Below are 12,528 nucleotides of genomic sequence, written 5' to 3' on the forward strand. Positions count from 1 at the left end.
TGCAAAAATAAATCAATGCTAAAAGATAAAACCAATGGTGTCTAATATAGGCTACAGCATGAGCTTCCAACAAAGAGAGAGAAAGGAAGAAGGAAAAAACAAGGAGAGAGAAAAATACAATAGAAACAGGTGTGTAAATTCACACAATGGCCACTAACAGTGGCCAAACAACCTGTGCCATCAAGCGGGTTATGCATGCTTTTAAAGCAAGCCCAAAAAGTGGCATGAACTGTTCCCCTTGATCCCTCCTTCCCCATCAAGAGAGAGAGAGAGAAACACGGACTGTTTCATCCAAAGAGACTGGTTAGATATCCAGCTGCTTCAAGTTTGAGGTATGATTTGTACCTTACAATCTATATTATAAAAGCATAGAGTGGAAGCAGTCAAAAACCAGTTGTGGTCATTGATTATATTGCTAACAACTGTTTTAATAGCTTTGGAGATGTTCTTGTCCTCAATTAAGAGTTATTTAATTTAATGCTCAAAGCTAGGTCACTTAGAAGTTTAACCATGTCGAAGAGCTGACAAATGCTCAAAAATATACTCAGTTACCATAGCTCCTTAGTTTTACATAAATCTGTATTTCTGGCAAGCCCAAACAAATGTGAACACTTTTACGAGTGACCCAGTGAAATCGACAAGTCTATTTGAATAAGTGTATGTTGACATGTAACAGTCACCCGGCAGCTTCAAGAAATAATATGCCATGGCACAAAGCGCAGGGAATTCCTATGTGAGACGCAACATTTATCATTGTGCTTCTTACCTGCAGTTCGGCCCAAAAGTTTCTGCATTCGTCCAGCCAGTTCTAAGGCTGCTGGTACATCGCTTTCATAGATACAAGGTTTCTGCAAGCCACACACAATCGGCAGATCTGTTTACTGCACATTTACAAAGTATACAATGCCATTTTATTATTTAGGATACGGTTTACACTCCATATTGTACACTATTCCCACACATTCTCGATTTCCGCATTGACAATATTCCATATATATATTTGAAGTAGTAGCTTAGCGCGAATAAAACCACGGTAACAAGAAAGACGGACAAAGACAAGCGCTACTCACAACTGTTTAATGGAAGGAAGGATAGTACATATATATATCCTCTTGTCACACATGCGCCTACCAAGCAGAAGAGAAGCCGGTACATGCACATCAAAGGCGGTTGTGCAAGAAGTTAAATTCGGCATCTAGTAATGTGACAGAAGGCTCACTCACACATCTATCTCTATTCTTCTTGATAAAGAAGGCCTCAAGAGCGAGCCTGGAAGAGGCGTTGCCGCTCCTGCCAAGAATGATGGTTTCATTCACGCTAAGCTACTACTTCAAATATGGACGACCAACTAGCCCAACAGTCAACTCTTCCATATATATATACCCAACAAGCTCAACACCGAGTGATACTGAGCTACAGAATGCTTACAAGTTTCTCCACCATAATCAGTAAATACTAGCTGTGAAAATTTGTGTTTCATGAGAAGCTATTGCTGGCTACAAACAGTATAAAAAAGTGCTAACTTGGGCCATTTGGTACATGTTGCATCAAAAACCGAGCAAACAGCGCAAGACATAGGACATGAGAAGGTAGGCCAGTATGTGCCAGAAAGCGAATAGAGAAGACATGGGACTATCAGTGATGGAAGTGGCACTTGGTCTTTTGGAGCAGCTTTCAGAGCAGGGAAAATCGCAGTTTGGAGCAGAAAGGTTTGCTGTTTGGAGCAAGAAAAGAACGCTTTGGAGTAGTAACTGACTGCTGTGGTGCAAAGAGGAAGCTCTGTATAAGCTAGGACTTTCTGAAACATTGCATTCAGTATGCATTATACTAAGATGCAAATATTTTCTCAACTAGCTGTTCCATTTTCATCATCATTATCATCATCATCCTATTTTATGTTCACTGCAGAATGAAGGCCTCTCCCTGCGATCTCCAATTACCCCTGTCCTGTGCCAACTAACTGCAACTAGCGCTTGCGAATTTCCTAATTTTATCGCCGCAGCTAGTCTTCTGCCATCCTCGACTGTGCTTCCCTTCTTTTGGCACCGATTCTATAACCTGAATGATTGACTGGTTATCTAACTTGCGCATTACACGACCTTCCCAGCTCCATTTCTGTCTCTTAATGTCGATTAGAATATCACCTATACCCGTTTGATCTCTGATCCAAACTGCTCTCTTTCTGTCTCTTAATGTTATGCCTAGCAGTCTTCATTCCATCACTCTTTGCACGGTGCTTAACTTGTTTTCAAGCTTCTTTGTCAGCCTCCAAGTTTCTGCCCCGTATGTCAGCACCGGTAAAATGCACTGATTGTACACTTTCCTTTTCAATGATAATGGTAAACTTCAAGTCAGGAGCTGACAATGCCTGCCGTATGCGCTCGAACCCATTTTTATTCTTGTGTAAATTTCCTTCTCATGATCAGGGTTCCGTGTGAGTAATTGACCTAAGTAAACATACTCCTTCACAGACTCTAGAGGCTGACTGGCAATCCTGAACTCTTTTTCCCTTGCCTGGCTACTCATGATTATCTTTGTTCTGCATATTAATCTTCAACCCCACTCTTACACTCTCTCTTTGTTATATAAGAAGAAGATAAGCGCAAGCTAAATCCTAATTCACAGTTAATTCTGCGTTTCATAAAAAAATTTCATAATTTATTTTCGTCTCAAGGAATTGAGCCACCTGCACACCGTAGATAGTCTATCCCACATTCAAGTACACAGGCAGCACGGTCACAGCTTCACTTTCACTTTTTCACTTTCTTTATTTTCTTAAGGACCCCTCACTGAGGGTATTACATAAGCTACGTAAATAGCAGTGTATATGTTATCAACGCATCTACACGTGTTCATGAATTTCCGTGCATGAAATAAACCATACAGCTGGTACAGAGATGGAGTGATCTGACAACCACAACCAAGAGCTAAGACTGTGCGGGCCTATACATAGCCGGCATCACCGTATAGGGCCAGTGCCTCGCTGGTTCCATATCACCCAGCCCAGGCTATCGCTTCTATCACGGAGACAAAGAGATCTGCTACATTTTGTAATTTTCACATGAAGTAGTACTTAATAGAACAAGGTTAGACCAAATGTGTCAGTGTTTCGTAAAGCAGCTCCTAGTACTAAAACACTGATGTGATCACCAGCAGTGATCCGACGACTTTTCATCTTGCGGATGGAAAGCAAACACCAATCAGCGAGGCGGCTTGGGTGGCTTGCAAATACTACATTTCGTTTGCTATTCACACCGACAAAACAGAGAAAACCAGTTCATTTAGTCCACATTAATTGTGTTGTCAAAAATAAGCACAATATGACCGGCTACGGCCAGATAGCAGGCACAGTCGTTCGTCATTATTCTGGCGGTCAGCAAGGTAGGCCTATAGCATCTCGTTTAGCCGTGTTTCAATGAGGGCGAAATGCAAAAACATGCATTGGGTGCACGTCAAAAAATCCAAGGTAGTCAAAATTAATATGGTGTTCTACACTACCGCGTGCCTCATGATTAAAGTGTGGCTTCGGCAGCTCCCTGTCTCCCGCCAAGAAAGAAAAAAAGAAAAAAAAAAGAAATAAAAGCGCAAGCGGGGGCAGCGAATGTGGGCGGAACCTATGCGGTGGCGCTACAGGGCCGAGAATACTACAGAATACATCGACAGTGCCTACCGTTTGCAAACATGGTTAGATCTATATGCTGTAGCCATGATGGAAAGCATGCGAGGGTGAGTCGCGAAGAAGGATGGTTTGATGCACGGTGCCTTCTCACACGCGCAAAATATGTGCTACCAATTAGGAGCAGGTGTGGGTCAGCGTAGGCCTGGCGCGATACCTGCCATAAATGACAATTCTGCGCAGCATGTAGAAGGATTTACTTCACGGCGCAGTTTGGCGCAATTGGCACAGCACTTCCATCATTGGGCTATGCATGTGTGACAAGAAACACAATAAAAAAGTTTGTTGATTGCTAGCACAATGTTGTATATGAAATCCCCATCTCATGCGGTTGTTGCTACATCAGCCAAACTGGCCGTTATGCCAATGACAGCCTCAAAGAACATTCTAATTTAACTCTTTCCCTACCATAGAAAAAAATATGTTTTTTTTGTAGGTTACGCCAGATCTTTTTTTCTGAAGGAACTACTGCACTGACTATTTTATGCAATATATAAACAAAAAGCAGAATGAACGCATTTTTCAAGCATAAAAGCTTTATTAACGAGATACACTGCATAGAAAAGATATAAATGGCCAGAATCAAGATTGTGAGATAACACTGAACAAATTTTGTAAAGAAATGCTTGTATCTCCTATGAAAAATATGTAACAAAAATTATGAGCTATACAAAATGCATTGCTGCCAAATATAGACACTATTTCAAATTTAACTGCAAGCACTACAGTTGGGCATGCTGGGCTGCTGCCACCGATGTTCCAGGTTGATTTGCGTCGTCGTTGCTTTCAGAGTCCAAGTCTGACGAAAAGGCAGTATCCTCAGACTAGCTGTTGCTTGATCCACCAATAAAATGAGCCGCAGACGCAGCGGAATCACAAGATCCGCGATCTTCCGAAGCGCACGCTGCTCTCGGAGGCAGCCATTTTTTCTTCCTACTTTGACAATCGCGAAACTTCAAAGTGCATTCAAAAATCACCACCTGGCAGGAAAAAAGCAAACTGCTTAGAAAATAAAAATATAGTTCTCCTCCTTCGGGTCCGATGGTGCAATGTGTCCCCGCGAGCAGCACAGTAGGTCTTGAAAGCGGCATTTCAAACCATCGTTAGCGGGCTAACAATGCACAATGGGCAAGGTACAGAAAGGGTTTTTGAAGGGAAATGTAGGTAGCCACCTAGCAGCGAATTGAGTACTAAGACGTTAACATGACCAGCATGGACATGAGATATGCGAGGCTTTCTGCATCAACGGAAAAGGTGGCATGTGCATGAGTGTGCCGTCGATATCGCTCCTCACCAAAGGAAATTGCCTTTCTTGCAGCTTGATGACGGCACTCATTTAGTGATCTTGATTTTCAATATCAGGCCTTTCTTTCTTGCCATGTATGTTACCCAGTTTCTACTCTCCTTCTCTCCCTTCACGCGCCTGCATAAATGTGATGTGTGTGCAATAAAGTACTGGTTGATCTCTTCCTTACGTCTTGTTCCTTGCGCTGTTACTCATTTTTTTTATACAAACACTGTTCTTTTTTTTTGTTCACTCATTAATGGCTACAAACATTGGCTTCTTTTGTTTACCCAAAGTTGGCTGAGCACAGGGTACCATGACGTCACCACCAATACTGCTTTTCCTTTACATCTCCTTGTAGTCCAGTATACATCTATGCTACACGTCTAGTAATGGAACCTACCTCGCGGTTGTTCTCACAGAGTGTGACATTAAAAGGTGCGTCCGCACGCGGCCTGCCTTGCGCCTTGGCATCGGAAGGCAGCTGACCTGCAGCATGTGGCAAATGAAAGATCACTCTGTATAAGAGCCAGTATACAGCTCTCTGCACAGAAGTATCAAAGTACAGAAGTAGTATAATAGTGTTAAAGCTTACAGGTCGTCACAGGATCTGAGAAGCGGAATATTTCCGCAGCCTTGGCACGTGCAGCCTTGTATTTAGATTTCAAGCCTCTACTTGTATGTTGAAACAAAACAGTGTTGTATGGTTTTACTGGGTGCAGGCACAAACTGCTTGGAAAATGAACTTTTTCATAGAACCCATGCCTTGTAAACTTTTGACACCAACTGTACAACAAAATCATTTTATTCCTCTCATTCTCTCCTCCTCAATCTGTTCACTCATCAGTGACTAAAAGGTGCCTGTTTAGGAACTTCATTAGAACTTAGATTTCTGCGATTTCAGCGATTTCATTAGATTTCTGCGAAATGTATTCATGGCTCAACAGTTTGTCGAAAAGCCTTCCTTCCGCTTTGTGGGCAACACAGAACTAGATAGAATAATGTAATGATGTGTTTAGTGGCAGATTCTGGGGACAGATCTGTAAAAACTGGTACTAGTCTCAGGATTCCTCCAAAGTGGGTGCACCTTTAATGCTGGAAAGCTTCAATTCCCTGATTTAAACACGTTCCCTCAAGGAATTAAAGCTTTATAGTCACTGTGAACTAAAAAATCCATCAATGATTATCATGAAATTTCCCATGTTTGCCAGTAGTAACAAAGTGTCAATGAAAAAATACCCTCTTTATCTCTACTACACTGTTTTCAAGAATTACTAAAAGTGTTTGCTGAAACATTCAGCATACATAGCATCTAGAGACAGAGGCATGTGCTTTCAAACATCACAGGGTGCTTGCTTGAATGTGCAACAACCGATGACTGGCAAACAAGAACTTAACATTTAACTTTTAGGTCCATATCAGAAGGCCACATCCTGCAGTATTCTGTAAAATTTAGCCAAGGGTTTCATGACCTCATGAAACTTCTGACCATGAGAATTTGCAGATGGAAACCACTTCAATGTGCAAAACTGATGCACGATAAGCTCTAAGCTTACCTGATTGAGATGGGTAGCGCACACCCATGTATGCAGCAGCCAGGAATACAAAGAAACAGGCAGCAGCTAGCACCAGTACAAATGAGACCCACTGGTATCGGGGCTTTGGCTCTGCAAGTGCCGTGTAGCCATTACCCCGACTGGCCTCTGCAAAACGTCAAGACAGCATTGCGAGGCTTGCCATGGCAAGGCAACCAAGAGAAAAAAGGCATGCAAATGCAGCATGAGGCAAACTTTCAAAAACCCTTATAGGGACACCAAAAGTCAGTAAATTTCACACTAGGAATTCCAAAAAGAAGGCCCGTCTAACTATGACTCAAGGCTTGACCAAGTTTGGAAAGGTTAATAAACGAAAGACCTCCACCCTGACAGTCCCACACCAACACTACATACAACATCATGGCTTTTGACAACATCCTGCTTGGGGCTAGTCAATCGACTATTATGGTAAGATTACACTTCACTCAAGTGTACTCAAAGGCTCAACCTAGCATCTTTTTTAAAAGAAACTGTTCCCAGCAAAAAATAGCCCATACAAGGAAAAATACTATGACATATATGATGGGATACCAACATCACTGGCTCTGCAGTGTGGGCACGACATACAAAATGAGAAGCCAGGCCCTTCATTTTCTTCACTATAACCAAACTTATCCTGCGAAAGTTGCGTTTTGTGAGAATGCTTTAGCAGTTGACTTTAGTTCCATTTTTAGTGTTCCAATACAAGCACTGCTCACGAGCATCGTCACCTACGGGACCCCATACGTTGACATGAACAGTCAACGAGACAAAGTAAATGCCCTCATTAGAAAATCCTACAAAATTGCGTTGGGCCTGTCCCCTTCCATATCCACAGTGAAACTACTCAAAATGGGAGTTCACAACACGTGAGAAGAGCTCGTGGAAGCGCACAACGTCAACCAACTGGAGAGACTAAAGCTAACAAAAACGGGAAGAGCCCTGTTCCAAGATCTTGGATACCGAGTCCAGGATGAGATGCACCTACCTCAGCGTATCCCACACAAGATAAGGGACAAGCTACACATAAGTACCATTCCTAGAAACATGCATCCCAAGTACGACAAGGAAAGGAGACAGGCGAGAATACAGGCGCTCAAGCACATACTGGAACGCACAAACAGCAAAGAAGAAAATGTGAGATACACGGACGCAGCTGCGTACAGAACAAACGACCGATTTGTAATCAGCGTGTTCGACGAGCAGGGCAAACAACCTACAGCCACATCCATACGTGCCAAGGACGCGAGCACAGCGGAGGAGCTGGGCATAGCCCTGGCCATCGCAACGTGCAAGAAGACCCTGGTTACCGTGGTGACGGACTTGCAAGAAGCATGCAGGAGGTATGCGAACGGAAGGATTGGAAATGCAGCACTTCAGGTCTTGACCAACACCGAGATAGAAACAGCACAAATCCTCTGGACGCCGAGACACGAGTCTCTCGCGGGGAACCAGGCAGCGCACGCCGCGGCTCGAGATCATGCACGCTGAGCCATCTCCGACACACAGAGACCACGGACCAACGACTGCGACGAGGATGATGAACGGATATCCAAGTAGTCGGACATCCTGGCGCACTACAGGAAGCAGAGGCGTCGCTACCCGCCCGCGCATAAGACGATGAGTAGGGAGCAAGCGGTAACCTGGAGAAGACTCCAGGCTGGAACCTACCCGCATGGAACACTGCTGCACGCCATGTATCCGGGCACCTACGGGCGAGACTGCAAGTTCTGCCCGCCGGACACGCCCAACACCTTGCGCCATATGGTGCTGGAGTGCAGAAATAACCTCGAAGTACCACCGTCATCATCACCACCAGGCGATAACATGCAGGAAGAAGCGGATATGGAGGAAGAATCGGAAGACCAGTGGGAGGCTCTGCTGGTGACGCAAGACCCTGACAGCCAGCTACGGTTGGTGAACAGGGCTTGGGCGGCGGCAGCGAGCCATGGCTACCTGAACTGAGGAGGCTACCCACCTTTGGGCTCAAGAAGCCTGGTCTAACAATAAAGTTTATTTCTCTCTCTCTCTCTTTTAAGAGGCTTTTGCAATACCCTTAATTTACCATTTCCTGCATTACAATCGTTCATAGTCTTTCATTCCCATATGTATTAGCATTCCCATTTTGCGGCAATATTGGTACGGAGCCATGAAAAGCAGTGCTGTGGTGTCTCCTTGCAGACCTCGTGTTGCTGCATTCAACTAAATAGTGTTGACCTCATATTACATTGTGCAGCTGTAGCCTCTTCATCTGTTGACTTAAAGGTTTCAAAAGTGATGCAGAATTTCTAGTATATTATGCTTTCTTTCCCCCCAACAAATGTTGCACAACACAAGCACGCTACGCTAAATTGTGGTTGAATGCACCACCACAAGATATCATCCCAACTGCTGCTGTCTGGCTCCATCCAGTAGTCCGCTAAAACAGCAACAATAAAAGTGAGTTTTAGCTTCCCCATAAATGTATTACCCTTTATGAAACACCAGGTTACAAGAGATTGTGGATGGCAATAGCAACATCTTGTGATACTTTGTCCCCCTAAAGTGCTAGATGCATTCTTGTGTTACATAGGTGTTTTTGTCTAAGAAAAATATAAATGAACTGCTTATCAACAATTTTGTTGCCAACGCTTTACACCAGCAGCTATGTAGAATATGGTTGGTGGCTATGATAACCAGCTCTCTGTCCCCTCTAGTTTTTACCTCTTTGCCACAAGATGTTGGCACCAACAACTCCCCCACATCCCACCCATTTAAGGTCTCTAGTATCCCGGTATTCTGTGAAGAGTATGCATATACAGGCAAGCTAAAACTCTCCAACATCTTTAGGTACAGTCTAAAACTCTTTACCTTTACTACATCCCTCAGAGGCTTGCCTAGGTGTCCCTGAACGGGAGCAACAACATTGGTAGGTTTGCCTGCAGTTTAATGGCGCATGACTAGGTTACTAAAGCAGGTGTTGCACATGCTGCACTGATCCTTACTGTTTGCAATGACAAAATAAGGCTGTGAACTCGAGAATGACCAAGAAAAGGCTGTGTCTGCAAACAGTGTTACAGAGCCCCATTAAAGCACAATGGCAGTTTCCAAGCATTTCTGAATGTTTGGTGCAAACAAAACCTTGGTAACATAACCAGCTCTCAAAGAAGCGATAAATAAGCGTTAGTCTAGCCTCTGCATGCAGGCACTTGCCTTGGAGTTTGTGCAATACTGCTTCTACAAATACTTCAGCCAAACAGTGCAGTAGGAGGCAAGTGATCCTACTGCACATAACCATTCACCTAGCACTACTCATGTATACGCTTCATTGGTTACGCAAGGTCTACAACTTGAAAATGCAAAGAGTACTGGCATTAGCACACAAAGATGCTACAGTTTCTTCTCAGGAGTGAATGCATGGCTCAGGAACTCTTAGGGCCAATACCATGGTGGCTCTTACACTTTCAACAAGCTGAAGCAGTAAATTTTCACATACATCATGGCTGAAACTGCTTGCTTCTAGATATGTGTTGTACAAATCGGGAACAACACCATTTACCTGTCAAACCCAATCTGGCCACTGTCAGTGTACTGGGATCAAGGTTCAGCTTAAGGGTCAATGTCAAAGCAACATCTGAGCCACTGAGTGCAAGATGAGGCATGACATTGATTTACTTGTTACAGAGCTAACAACCTAGGCCTAGCATGGTCAGTAAATTTGTCTAGCTACAGCAGTGAGACAACTTGACACTGATGTTACCTGCGACAAATACAACATGGTGCAACAATGCAAAAAAAAGTAGTTCGAGTGCAAGCCTCCTCTTGCAGCCCTACTACAGTTCTGCGGAACATACTTGATTAAATAGTAATCATGTACATCAAGAATGCTCCCCCTTAGGATAGCACAGTCCCTTGCTGAGCATAGTCTGCTATGGCAGACTGTAATTTCTAGCTGAGGACATTTTGCTCTAATAATGGCAAAGCATGTAAATGTGAACCAACAACCAAACACATGGCACACAAACCCTAAGTGGTGAAATAAACCCAAAATGACTCCATTTTCACTTACTCCACAGCCAACAATCCCACACTGTTCGGTAGATAAAAATTTTTGTTGTCTTTCTGATGGATGTCAAAGCTTTTGCACAACTTGCATGCACTTAGGACTAACCTCCGTTTCAGTCATGCTGGAACACTCTTAACGCTCAACACCACACGTTTGTGCAGCAGGGGGCTGGTGTCTATAAGCATCTTTTTTGGTAGGTGCATCTTTAGACAGGTGCATAGGCATCTTTTCTTACGGTCCGATGAGGCCACATATCCCTGTGCGTCATTACTGCATCATATGCACACACAGCACAATTAGCATGCCTACTCATGCATGAAAACGTATCCAAATGTACATGTTGCTTCCAGGAACTGACTCATATTATACAGAAGTAACCCCTTCACTTACAATGAATGTGGGGCCCATTTTCTAGATAAGTGCTCCACACTGCATTACATGGCTATCTATATAATGGCTCTGCACCTGACACTGGGTCCAAGAGGAACTTGGCTAGAATTCACTACATAAGCAACCAATCACCAGCTGCGGTTTACCATCTCTCTATGTGATACAGGGTGTATAACTTGTCAGGTTTTAACCTATTCTAACAGCAAGAGCTGCAAATTCAGCGTCAGAAGGTAAACATGTTCATCTGAAGTGCAGCCTGAATAAGAACAGGCGAAGTGAATCTTCAGAGCTATTTAATTTATTTTGTGCATTCAAACTTGCATATTTATATTTGTGCATATGAAAAATCTTTCTTTGTTGAAACGCACGCACAATAAGTACGGTGTTCTGCAATTTTATCACCTCAGGCGAGCTAACAAGACTGCTCAGCTTGGCTGTCACACAGCGAATACTGCATCGAACGGATCGCGTTCACTACAACGAACACACACACAGTGGTAACGCAACAATGCCTTCCGTGCACATCGTCGTTTCAAGGGCCGCTTACGACAGTGGAACCACCAAGCAGCCCTCACCGTCAGATTTGTGTACCAGAAGGCTGCCGCTGCTGTTGTAAGACGACGGCGGCGTCTGGGGCAGATGGTAATGCGTCGTTCTAGCATAAAGCGGCGAAGTCTGCTGCGGCAGCTGGTGGTGTGTTCGCGAGGGCAGTGCATGATCACTATCCGTGTCCGAGAAGTCATCAGCGCGAGTAGAAGTGTGCACGGTGCGGCTCCGCAAGCCCGGCCGCTCGAGCGGCGACGCGGGCAACGAACGCCGCGGCGTCTTTTCGGGGGCTGTCGCGGTCTTTTTGCGCGCTGGCACGGCGGACCTGCGGCGCGTGCTCCGTTGACCACTGTCCGAGTTGTAGTCGCTGTCATCGGAGCTTAGCGTGGCCAGATTTCTGTACGCTGACGACGAGGCGCTGCCGCTTCTTCGCGCGGCGCTGCTCTTGGTGCCGTTCTGTTGAAGCTGCGACAGCCGTCGCTGGTACAGGTCGCGCGTAGTGTCTGTGATCGGACCGACGTCTTGGCCGAATCCGGTCAACTTTTTCCGCAGGCTATCGTCATCCAGTTCTTGCTGGGCGTGACGATAGCTCGCCATGATTTTGGTCGCGAGCGCGCGCGCGCGCTCGACGCTGCCGGACTTCTGAAGGAACGTGGGACGATCAAAAGCAGCACGCGCTCGTCATGGCGCTCTCCGCGCAACACCGACACCGCCGCTCTTGCGTGGGCGTCAGCTTAGCCGCCGGCCCTGACGCCACTCAGCCATCGATGAATGCGGATTTCGCTTTTTCTTTTTTTCTTTTGGCCAAACCGAGACCCCTGCACGCGAATACAGAACGGCAGTATTCTTATCTGTGGAAGAAATGCAGCTCCGGTAAACAACAGCGGAAAAAGGAGACGGGCAACGTCTACTACCCGTCTATGGCTTGTTTTTATTGGCTTTTGTCTTCACTTATGTTGCCAGCTTAGCACCAGCGAATTGCGCTATTCACAGCTATAAAATGCTTTAATCA

General features: G+C 44.8%; 1 protein-coding gene across 1 annotated transcript in view; it reads right to left on the bottom strand.

The window, feature by feature from the left end:
* The window catches only part of LOC126527035 (inner nuclear membrane protein Man1-like), a 50,657-nt gene extending 38,212 nt beyond the window's left edge, over positions 1-12,445 (bottom strand). Inside the window, exons 1-4 of the mRNA XM_050174750.3 lie at positions 11,546-12,445; positions 6,518-6,664; positions 5,365-5,450; positions 767-848 (exon numbers count right to left, since the gene is read on the bottom strand). Coding sequence (XP_050030707.1) covers positions 767-848; positions 5,365-5,450; positions 6,518-6,664; positions 11,546-12,113 — 883 coding nt within the window. The 5' untranslated portion in view covers positions 12,114-12,445. The remainder of the gene's footprint in view (positions 1-766; positions 849-5,364; positions 5,451-6,517; positions 6,665-11,545) is intronic.
* Positions 12,446-12,528: the final 83 nt, after the last annotated feature.

The sequence above is a fragment of the Dermacentor andersoni genome, chromosome 9, assembly GCF_023375885.2.
Source record: "Dermacentor andersoni chromosome 9, qqDerAnde1_hic_scaffold, whole genome shotgun sequence".
Classification (NCBI taxonomy): Eukaryota; Metazoa; Arthropoda; class Arachnida; order Ixodida; family Ixodidae; genus Dermacentor; species Dermacentor andersoni.